The 12,359-nt window shown below is 34.4% G+C and overlaps 1 protein-coding gene across 10 annotated transcripts in view; it reads left to right on the top strand.

The window, feature by feature from the left end:
• Nucleotides 1–12,359, top strand: part of HDAC8 (histone deacetylase 8) — a 218,122-nt gene that overhangs the window by 90,049 nt on the left and 115,714 nt on the right. For 5 of the 10 annotated variants that reach the window (XM_025466192.3, XM_035712016.2, XM_025466190.3 and 2 more), the window contains one exon: nt 978–1,072. The exons of 2 other annotated variants lie outside the window; for them this stretch is intronic. In XM_025466192.3, the coding sequence (XP_025321977.1) occupies nt 978–1,072 (95 nt within the window). 3 more of the 10 variants (XR_007409309.1, XM_025466193.3, XM_025466189.3) reach the window with 3 other exon arrangements.

Here is a 12,359-nt window from a genome sequence, read left to right as displayed (position 1 = left end):
AAAAGACATTCCAAATCCCCAGTATCCCTGACCTTGCAAGGAGTAAGGCTTTCAAGGCTTAAGAGAAAGATGACCAATTTATGAATGTTATCCCAGTGCAATTATTAGTAGTGTCCCCTTTCACTGTTAAAAGTGTACCATTTGGACAATAAATTATATGGTTACCCTACCTAAAATAGACTAGCTTCTATTTCCCTCAGGCTACACTGAGATTAGGAAATCATTCCATTTCATCCTTACACTCTTGGAGTTTAGCTAATGGCCAATATTCTAATGCTTGCATGGCAGAACACATCTATTCAGTGCAAAAATATGCTGATTATTAGCCAGTATAATATGGCTGCTGGGTGACTGTGACAGAACCTGATGAGATGGGTCAGAACATCAATCAATAGTCCTTTCCTCATCTCATTCTCTTTGATCTCTGCCACTAGGCCTGTGTTTTGTGGAGAAAAGGAATGCTAATATTGAAAGAAGGAAGTCTATTTCTGTCAGCATTTTCCATTTCTCTTTCCTGAATATTTCTAGGACTGTATCGACCAATGGTTTTAACATACAAATCACAGCCAGCAGCCATTTTATAAAATAGTTGCAAAATTCATCACAGAAACCTTCACATTGGGTCGGTTGCTGCAAGAGATCTGGGTTCCAGGGATCTCAGTCTTACTGATGACTTGATGAAATTGAGGAGCTTGGAATCCTTGGATGCATATTTGTTAGAGATGAGGGCCTCTTTAATCTTTGCCGGCATTAGAATTCCCAGTTCCACACTGTGCATGCTCTGACTAACTCACTAAAGTCCGCCTACCAAGTGGTTCAAAAACATCATAAAGGGATGTTTAGGTGAAATTCTGCAAGTTGGAGTCATCTTTTTAGCCCTTTTATTAAAACATTTTTCTCTCCTTCCTTACCCTCCTTCCCTCTCCTGCTGTTTTGTGACTGTTCTTTCCTAACTTCACAATTCTTGATGGAGACAGGAGGCTATAACCTTGCCAACACAGCTCGATGCTGGACATACTTGACCGGGGTCATCCTAGGGAAAACACTATCCTCTGAGATCCCAGATCATGAGGTAAGTAAGGCTCTGACAAGTCCTCTCTTCTTTAAGGGGAAGAGCTGAGTCATTCCACCTAATCAAAATCACGTCTTCACCACTCAATACCGTTTTGTTGAGAGACACTCCAATAACAATAACACACTGTCTTGGCAGAATAGTGGACTCTTGTTCCAAAATATCCAAGACCTTCTGCCTTTTTTTTTATAAGAGATCTCAAAGGCCAACTAACTTTAATTTCTCAATTAATTACAGAGACTGTGGGAAGGGGTCACCTGTTCACACAAAGAACTCTTTGGAATATGTGCATATTTTCATCCTGTAGTCTCAAAACAGAAGGAGCAATTTTTAAAATGTATGAGCTAGGTTCTTGTCTATCTATAAAAAGTCCCATAGGTGGTATGTCACACCTGTGTTCTTTGGGGTTAGTCCTGGTCTTTCGGTTTTCTTCGGCTAATGTAAAATTTAAGAAACACATAATTACCACAAGAACATGTCTGGTGTTTTTCCAGCAATTAGTGGCACACAAAGGCTAGAGGAAGACCATCTAAAACGTGAAACTTCATTTGAATTTTTGCCATTTTCTCTAGTCCTATGAGATAGGCTTTACACTTTCTGAAACAAACATGTCTATTTTAGCTTTCTCAAAACAGGTTAACAGAAAGCTGTCTGAGCCCCGTGAGTGTGCTGATTATCCCTTATCTGAAGGCATACCCCTTCTCTTCCCACTCACCCCCACACCTGGCAGGAAGCATGTTATCACAAATCAAGATGTGTAGTTGTAGGCCTTGGATTGTGTGACTTATAATAAAACCAATGTGTGAACCAGTACCTGCAGCCCCACTTTTCTCAAGCCATTCCCAGGAGTAGAGATGATACTTTGATTATGTTTTGATTCCTGCCGGATGCAGGATCTGTGCACTTGGGAGCATTATTCTTTTTAAAGTTACTAATATTTTTTAAAAATCAGAAACAACTTACATTAATTCCCTTCTAATTTTCCTCTAACCACAAATGAGGTATAATATGTATCTCTGAAAAACCACTCAATGTGTCTAGAATACAAATAGAAGACATGCTATAATTTGAGACAATTTGCTGGTGTCAGGGTTAATAGAAGTCACTTTTCTTGACTTAACCTTTGTTCAGTATTTGGAACCTTTATGAGATATAAAGATAAGCAAACAAATTACATTTGTGAACGAATGTAATTGCTGTTATTGCTGTGGGACTATCTCTGATTGCATTGTAATTTAAAGCATTGAGACTTTAAAAACTGATCAAATTATGTCAAAAAGGAGTTTTAAACTATAGGAGCTTGAATTGAGCATGAATGTTCTATTCCTAGGAAAAAATGCAAATCCACAGATTCATCTGTCTTAAAAGGTTGATAAAATTTTAATAAAGATGAATATTGCCTCTGGTACCCAGAGAAGCTATGTGCCTGAATAGATGTAGGTTTGGCCTTATAGATAGACATGTCCTGTCTTTATGCTGACATATTCTGCCAGATTAAATAATACACAATTTTTGCCAATTGCCTAGCACAGTTTGTGGCACATAATAGGCACTTTTGAAATGTAAGTTTTCTCCTTCCCCTTTGCATGTTTCCAACAACTCCTTATACCCAGACATTTATGACTTTGTCATTCATAAATGTGTCAAAACCCTTTTTGAATCCCTTCTGTCATATCCTTCTGGTATAAGAGATGTGAGTCATCCAAGAAGGAACAAAGAAGAAAATTGAAATGACAGTCTTCCATGTACAACAAGATAACATTTTAATGAAAATTGCCAAAAATAGACTGCACAGTGTGAAGACATATATAAGTTTTGTTCCACAATACACAGTTGCACACAAATATCCTTGTGGTTCTCTATAATCAGATCAACAAATGGTAGATCAAAAAATATTTACAGAGCACCCTTTGTGTGCCAGGCACTAAGCTAAGTGACTTGGAAGATGCAAAGACATGAATACCTTATCTCATTCCCTACCTCAAGAATCCTGGGAGGGAGACTGGTATAAGTTCTAGGGAGATAAGTAGATACACAAATAATTATATTACAGAGGAAAGTAAGAACCACGAAATGATAGGAAAAATGACTGTGGAGATGTGCATTAAATATGAAAGGGATACAAAGAAGTGTACAAAATACCCTGCCCTCCAGAAGCTGAAAAGATAATTGAGAAATCTAATCAGTGAAAAGGTCAAGATACTGCAGCAGTCAGCTGCAGTCTGGCTGACCCCTCACTGTCTTCACTTTCAGTCTTGGGCTTGTGTTCTTCTGTGTCCTAGGATAATAATCTTCCTCCTCCAAATGCTCTTTCCTCATCTGTCTATTGCCTTCCGAGGTGCAGTTTCTAGCCATGTGCATTTAAAAATCCCTTACCTAATATACCAAGGCCCTTTGAACTCTTTCTTCACATTCATTTATTCCTTCATTCATTTAACAAATATTCATTGGGTCCCTACTACTTACCAGGCTTGAATTCAGAGATACAAAGACTAACAAGTAAACCCAGTGCCCACAAAAATTTCACCATCTAATAACGGCAACAGAACAATGTGCTCAAATCCAGGACAGTTGGGGAGAATAGAAGAAATATTTCACCAAGACTTTGAACCGAATCTTGGAGGTTGATTGGGAGTTTGCCAGGTGAAGAAGAGCGAAAGACATTCTAGGCAAAGGGAACAAGGATTGAAAAGGACCTGGTGCCTCACAGAACCAGTGAGAAGTTTGATATAGTAGTAGAACATACAGTTTATAAGGGAAAGTGGGAAGGACTAAGGCCTAAGTGAAAATTGGAGGCAGATTATGAAGAGACTTGAACGCTGCACTACAGAGTTTATTTATACTTTTTTTTTCTGTGAAAACAGAGGAGCTTTAGTTTTTAGAAAGCTAACTCAGTAGCACATGGAAGATAGATTGCAAAAGGGAGAGATTTGAGAAAGGCAAACCTATTAAGAAGTTCAAGTACACTCGTATAACATAGTCTATATCATTCATTTGGTAATCTGTGTTCTGGGTGTCTGTATTTCCCCTCAGTGCTTAACACAGTGTTAGCTACCTACCTTGGTGGTGTTCATTCATTGAATGAACAGCTGAATAAATGAGTGTTTGAATGATAAGCATCTCAACATTCACATTGGAAAACTTCTCTTTTTAAGACAGAAGAATCAGAAACCTTTTACTGGAAAGGCTTCTAGTAGCAACTACCCATCCTTTGCAAGAAGTACCAGGTATCCCAGCTATAGGAAACATACATGTCCATGGGAAAACACTAGATTGGCAATTAAGGGAAAGGAATGGAGAAGACAAGCCCAGCACAAATAATACAAGTCATTAGTGGTGATATTTCAATCATAGTGCTCATGAGCTATACAACCAGTGATGTCATAAAGCCAGTGATCAGGGAGATACTCCCAGCTCAGGAATTGGGGGACCAAGTTTGCCAGCCAGGCATGGAATAAGGAAGCAATCATAACTAGAAGAAGATTTGGGCCCAGCTTGGAAAGCTGAGAGGAAGGAAACCTGCCCATATGCCTGGCTCAAGTATGTCTACCATAGAAAAATCCCAAACGTGACATGAGTTCCTATAAAAAGAAGAGTACATGGCTAATTTAGCAAATCACGCACTTTGTGTAATAAAGCTTATGGACTATCATATATAAGAATGTTCTGTAATCCAGTAATACTAGTTGGACCCTATGATCCAGGATAGAGTATGGCAGTTATGTTATGTAATGTATTCATATATACACATGTGTATATGTATTACAGATATATCAGGTATATGTATATATCTGAATCAAGTTTATTAACAAAATTTAATGAATGAAAAATATTTACTTAACCAGACCATTTTTGATGGACTGGTTGTATAAACTATGCTCGACTCCTATGAGGGAATATATGTAGCCATTGAAAAGAATCAAGTAGATTTATATACAAGTATATTACTGATGTAAAACAGTCTTGCAGTGCATCTGTAGATTGCACTGAATCTATAGATTGATTTGGGGAGGAATAACATCAACAATATTTCATCTTTCAATCCATGAATTTGCTATATCTCTCCATTTTCTTAAGTCTTTAATTTCAAATTTTCATTTATACTTTTCAGGGAACAAGTCTTGCACAAATTTTGTTATATTTATCCCTAAGTATTTCATGATTTTAATGTTATTAAAATGATATTTTTAAATTTCGATTTCTAATTGTTTGTTGCTAGAATATAGAAACCCGATTAATTTTATATTGATCTTGAATAAAGTATCATTGCTAAACTCATTAGTTATAGTAGCTTTTTGTAGATTCGTTAGCATGTTTCATGTATACAAACGTGTCATCTGTGAATAAAGAAAGTTTTACTTATTCCTTTACAATCTTCATGACTTTTATTTCTTTTTCTTGCCTTATTATGCTGGTTGGAACCTTCAATGTGATGTTAAATAGATGTTAAATAGAAGTGGTTAGAGCAAACATCCTTGTCTTGTTCCTGATCATAGGGGGAAGCACTTAATCTTTTATGATGAAGTGTGATGTTAGCTGTAGGTTTTTTCATAAATGTTCTTTGTTGGGTTGAGGAAGTTCCCTTCTATTCCTAATTTACTGAGAGGTTTTCTCACAAATGAGTGTTAAATTTTGTTAAATGCTTCTTCCTCATCTATTGAAATGATCATATGGTGTCCTCTTATTCTGTTAATACAGTAAATTGCATTAATTGTTGCTTTTTTAAATGTTAAACCTTGCATTACTGGAATTAGTATCTTACTTAAGTATTTGATAGAATTCACTAGTGAAAACATTTGAGCCCGGAGTTTTCTTTGTGGGAAGGTTTTTTATTATGAATTCTAGTTCTTTAATAGTTATATAACTATTCAGATTTTCTATTTCTTCTTGCTTCCATGTTGATAATTTGTCTTTGAAGGAATTTGCCCATTCACTTAAAATATCCTTTTATTATCATTTTGGTGTCTCTGTAGAAGTTATAGTGATATTCTCTTTCATTCCTAATATTGCTAATTTCTTTCTGTTTTTCCTGATCGTTTTAGCTTGTGATTTTATCAGTTTTATTGAATTGTATTTTTTTCAAAGAACCAGCTTTTAGTTTCATTGACTTTTTTCTTTTCTATTTTATTATTTCTGCTCATATCTTTGTTATTTCCATCCTTCTACTTACTTTGTATTGACTTTTAGTTTTTTTCTAGTCTATGATAGAAACATAGTTTATTGATTTTAAACCTTTCTTCTTTTCCAATACAAGATTTTATACTATAAATTTTCATCCAAGCACTGCTTTACCTGCATCCCACAAATTTTGATGTTTCCATTTTCAGTTACTTCAAAATATTTTCTAATTTTCTTCTGTAACTGATGGAGTTATTTAGAAGCATGAGTTTTTAAAAATTAATTTCCAAATATTTCAGGACTTTCCAGATGTCTTTCTATTTACATTCATTTTAATTCTGTTGTGCTCAGAGAACATACTTTGCATGATTTCAGTCATTTCATATATATTAGAATTTGTTTTACAGCCCAGCATATGATCTATCCTGGTGAATGTTTCATGTGCAATTTGCAAAGAATGTGTATTTTCCTGCTATTGAACAGCATTTTTTATCATTATCAATTAGGTCAGATTAGTAGAAACTGTAGTTTATATCTTCTATATCCCTATGTATTTTGTCTGCTTGTTCTGTCAATTACCAAGAAGGTTGAAATCTCCAGCCATGATTTGGGATTTGGCTATTTTTCCTTTCACTTATGTTGATTTGGGCTTCATGTATGTTTGAAGCTTTTTTATTAGACATATATACATTTAGGGTTATTATATTTTCTTGATGAATTGACCTCTTTATTATTATGAGATCTTGTTCTTTATCTCTGGTAATATTCCTTGTCTGATTTCAATATTGTCACATCTGTGACAATTTGATTATTATTTGAGGGGTGTGATTATTATTATTATTTGTGTGATTATCTTTATCTGTTCATTTACTTTTAACCTATTTGTGTTTGCATATTTAAATTGAATTTCTTGTAGACCACATATAGTTGGGCCGTGATTTCTTATCCAATCTGGTCTGACAATCTCTGTCTTTGGGTTAGAGTGCCTACACCACTTATGTTTACATAAATTATTTATATGTTTAGGTTTGAGTCCATTTTCCTATTTGTCCCATCTATTCCTTGTTTCTATTTTCCTGTCTTTTTTAAATTAAATGAATATTTTTAAGGTTCCATTTGTCTCTTTTATTTGCTTATTATCTGTAACTGTTTTGATTTTTTGTGGTTGCTCTGAGGATTACAGTATGCATTTCTAACTTATATTATACCTTCAAATAGTATTACAGTATTTCATGTACAATGTAGCACCCTTATTGCAGTGTTCTTCCATTTCCCTTTTCCTTCCCCTGTGCTATGGTAGTCCTATATTTTACTTTTGCCTATGTTATAAACCCCATGATACATTGTTATTGTCTTGCTTTAAACAGTCAATATATTTCTAAAAATTTAAAACATTTATTAGTGTACTTAAAATAAGATAATAAACCCAGTACACATTAGCACAGACAACATGTTGTGATTTTTAAAAAATAACTATTTTCCAAGACAAAAAAATGTCATGAGAAGACTCTCATTGCTATACATTTTTGCATATCTCTATAATGTCTGGCTTAATAAATGGCAACTTACTTCTCATACCAGCTTCCACAATGTATTATGATGTTTTTGTTAAAGTATAAGAAGAAAAAATAAATAAATAAAAAATAAAGTATATGAAAAAAATTCAGCTTTACATGGATATGTAATTGGAAAAGGGAGGAGTATTTTAATAACCATTACAGATAATTGTGGATGTTCTTCTTTGATACTACACAAAAACTCTACAAATGGTTAGTGTCTTAAAGGTTAATATATGGAATCTGAAACTTATCAGTGACATTTTTATATACTGTTATATTAAAATTCCTTGGTTATCTTGTACTTTGAATAGATATTTGACTCATCTTGTACATACTGATTATTTGGAAAATATTGGTTCACTAAGTTATATAAATATTACAAATGCTAAAACATTTTTTGCACTATTAAAAATCACATTGATATCAGCACTAATTTCATTGGAACAAAGCTTAAGTTTGGGAAAGCTGTCAAGCTTATAATGACAGAATAAAGTTTTCCAGTATATTAATTTTGACTCAAAAAGGTAAATATCATTATTGGCAACAAATTATGTCAGTTGTTTACCCTAAAGGCTCACTTCATTTTCTAGAAGTATCTGTCAAATACTCACATATTTAATCATGGTTTTTCCATCAGTTGTTCTTTCAAGCAAAAATGGTGTTCATGAAAAGTGGCTAGTTAAGACACAATTTAATTACAGACGTGGGGTTTTTTTCAACACAACCACCATAATGTAGTTTATAACAGAAGCAATTTTTCATAACTCCTATTTTGTCACATAGAATATTAAACCCAAGATCAAGATTTAATAACTTTTAGTACTTCACCAACGATATTCTTAAGTGAAATTGAATTTTTAATGTGACTACATGGCAGTATAAAGAATACAAGAACTACTGGTATACTTTGGTGCTACTGCCTTAATTTATATCATGGTGCCTGCAGTTTTATCTACCATTGGTTTTGTACCCGCATGCAAATATAAGCAAAGTTGTTCCAGGAGAAACCATGAGATTCAAACAAGTTATTCAACATTTTTAATATTTCAATACCACTTGTGTTTGTTTTCAACCATTCAAAAAGAAAAAGTCTTCTTCAAAGATTATTTAGTGCTGATACCACATGACTATGAACAAAACAAGTCCAGTCACATTTGTATACTTGTCTGTAAGGTGAAGGTACAATTATGCAAATAAGATAATAAATCTTCATGTTTAGAGTTAAATGTTTAAATAAGTTACTGTGCCATTGAAAACTCAATACTATGAATTATTTTAGTAACTTTTCATTCAGTAGGAACTGAGCAGTGTCAACTGTTCAGGGTTTTATTGACCCTAAACTATTATGTGCATTGCCCTAGTCTGTGCAGTGCAATAACTTGCATAAGAGGCTTCAGTGACTTTTTCTAGTTTGAAAAGCTCTAGCAAACAACTTTTGGGTTTTAGTAAACTCATCATAACTACACTTAAAATACTCAAGTTCTTTCCCTTTAACTATGAATAAATAGTCTGAAAATGATGCCATAACTTAAATAGCAAATTATTCTGAAACTATACAAAAATGATCTGTGCACATGACAGTATAAGGTAAATTAATTATAAATATAAAGGTAATTTTAATCATATTTTCATTTCTTGCTTACAATTTCACCATGTCTTTGAAGTAAATGTCTTCCTACCATGAGTTAGAGCCCTTCCTGATACGTCAGTTTCATCTTTTTCAGCTTCTTTAAACATAGATGCTACAGCTCTGGTTTGAGAAAGCAAGCCTTCTAATCTCACTTTATTAAGCCAACAAACCATATTCTTGTTATATTTCTGTCTAGGTGGAAGATTATTTATTATCTAAACAATAATAAAGTTACAGAGATTATAGCAGGTATAATTAAGGATACCTTTTTCATGTCCCCCCAGTGGTTGGGGAATACAGGCACTGGTCACAGTGCCAGCACTTCAGAGGAGACAACTGAAAAACTTAAAGGAAGGGATGGAAGAGAAGATCCAGAGCCTGACAAGCAACAGATCTCACACTAGGGGAACCTGTTGTATGGTCTCTGGCAGGAGGTGCAGGGAGGCAAGACAGCTACTTATATCAGCCAAAGGATGCAGTGCTCAAGCTAGAATGTCCCAGCTATGAGCAGATCTGGACTATATCCTCTATCCCCCAACCTGGGCTTACCACCTTGTGTCTGGACTATGTTGCTCCACTTACTCTGCCACCAGGCTGACAGCCTGCCTCACTCCTCCATGGCCTTTAGTGGCACTCCTTTGCAGTCAGCACATATTCAGCCACCACTGGATGTGCTGCTCCCAACATGGCCCTAAATTATCAAAGAAATTAAAAGATGAGTAAGGAAATATTTTTACATTTACCCATATATTTGTCCTTTCCAGCATTTTTCAGTCCGTCGTGTAGATCCAGGTTTCCATCTGGTAAAAGTTACATTTTGCCTAAGAACTTCAGTTAATTTTTTATCATAATGTAGGTCTGTTAGCAACAAATTTTCTCAGCTTTTGCTTGAAAAGTATATTTTTTTCTTAATTTTTGAAAGATATTTTCACTGAGTATAGAGTTCTAGATTGATAATTATTTCTTTCAGAACATTAAAAATATCACTCCATTTTTTCTATGCTTGTATAGCTCTTCATGAGAAGTCTGTAATCATTCTTATCTTTTCTTCTGGCTGCTTTTAATTTTTCTCTTTGTGACTAGTTTTTAGCAACTTGATTACAGTTTGCCCTGGTATGGTGTGTGTGTGTTTCCTATTTGGAACCCAAAGCTTCTAGGATCTGACAGTTTACAGTCTTTATCAAATTTGGAAATATTTCAGCCATTATTTCTTTTCTGTCCTTTCTGTACTACTGGGACTCCAGTTAAACCTATGTTAGGCCAATTTTATTGTCCCATAGGTCGCTGAGACCCCCCTTTTTTATCTTTTATTTCTGTGATTCATATTGAACAGTTTTGTTGCTTTGCCTTTAGGGTTATTGATCTTTTCTCTGCAGTCTATAATTGCTGTTAATCCCATCCAGTAAAATTTTCCTTTCAAATATTGTATTTTTCATTTCTAGAACTTCTATTATAAAAAACTTCCGGGGATAATAAAGTCTTTTTAAAAATATATGACCAGGAAAAAATCTTCCATTTCTCTCTTCACTGTGTTCATACTTTCTTTACATCCTTGAACATATAGAACATAATTATAATAGCTGTTTTTAAGGCCCTTGTCTACTAATTCCATTATCTCTGTCATTTCTGAGTCTGTTTCCATTGACTAATTTTTCTCCAGGTTATAGATCACATTTTTCTGCTTCCTTGTATGTTTACTAATTTTTAAACTGTATATCCAATATTGTAAATTTTCCATTACTGAGTGCTGGATTTTTTTTGTATTTATTTATAGAGGATTGTTCTTTTTTCTGAGAGACAAGTTATTGTGGATCAGTTTGATCCTTTTGAGGTTTGTTTTAAAGCTCATTTAGAGTACGTCTTGAGTAGCTAATTTAGCCCATTTTGAAGGAACTGCCCCTCTGAAGTCTCTACACATGCCCCCCTGTATTCATTGAGGTCTCTCTACTTTGACCTTATGTGAATTCTAGGAAGTGTTCCTCCTACAACTTCTTAGTAATTGTTTCCTGGGAAATTTTTTCTAGATTATCTTTGTGAAGTTTTACCCTGTCCATGCTCAGATCAATATTCATCAAAAGACTCAAAGGGAACTCTGCATATTTCTAGTACCCTTTTTATGGCTTAGCTCCATCCCCACCATTTCTTACCATCCTGGCCCTTATGAATTCCAATCTTTCTCCTTTACTTGAGATAATTAGACTCTATTTAGATTCCCCCCACCTCTGCATCACAGTCCAAGGATTACCTCCTGGGAGAAAGCTGGGGTGATAACAAGGATCACCTCATTTGTATTTCTTTTCTCTCAAATTACCATCTTGTGTTGCACATTGTCCAATGTCTAAAAAAATATTTCCAATATTTGGTAAATATTCCAGTTGTTTCTAAAGAGAAAATAATTTCACATCCTCTTTCCCTTCATAGCCAGATGCAGAACGCTTTTACTTATTTGCTTCCGTTTTTTTCCTGTCTTCATTTTTGAAGAATATTTTTCTGGATATGAAATTCTAAATGGACAGTTTTTATTTCTTTTTCTGTCTCCATTTTTTTTTTATGGAGTCAGTCTTGTTATTATCATTGTTTCCCTGTATATATGTCTTTGTTCTCTGGCTACCCTTATAAATTTATCTTTGGCTTTCAGAACACCGACCATGTTATGACCCAGTATACTTTTGTGTTTATCCTACTTGGGATTTCCTGAGTTTCTGGATCTCTGGATTGCAGTTTGGGATATAATTTGGAAAATTCTTGACCGGTATTTCTTGCTCTTTTTTTTTTTTTTTTGCCCTATTTCCCTCTCTGATGTCTGTCTGAAACTCTTGTTACAGATGTGTTATATTGATTAATACTGTGCTATAAGTTACTGAAGTGCTTGTCATTTTTTTTCCAATTTGTTTCTCTGTGCTTCAGTTTGCTTAATTCCCATTGATCTGTCTTCAAATTAACTACTCCTTTCTTCTTTAGTGTTGAGTCTGCTATTAAC

This window comes from Canis lupus, chromosome X, assembly GCF_003254725.2.
Source record: "Canis lupus dingo isolate Sandy chromosome X, ASM325472v2, whole genome shotgun sequence".
NCBI classification, from domain to species: Eukaryota; Metazoa; Chordata; class Mammalia; order Carnivora; family Canidae; genus Canis; species Canis lupus.
Note: the sequence above shows the minus strand (reverse complement) of the source record. Positions and strands in the feature narration are given on the sequence as shown.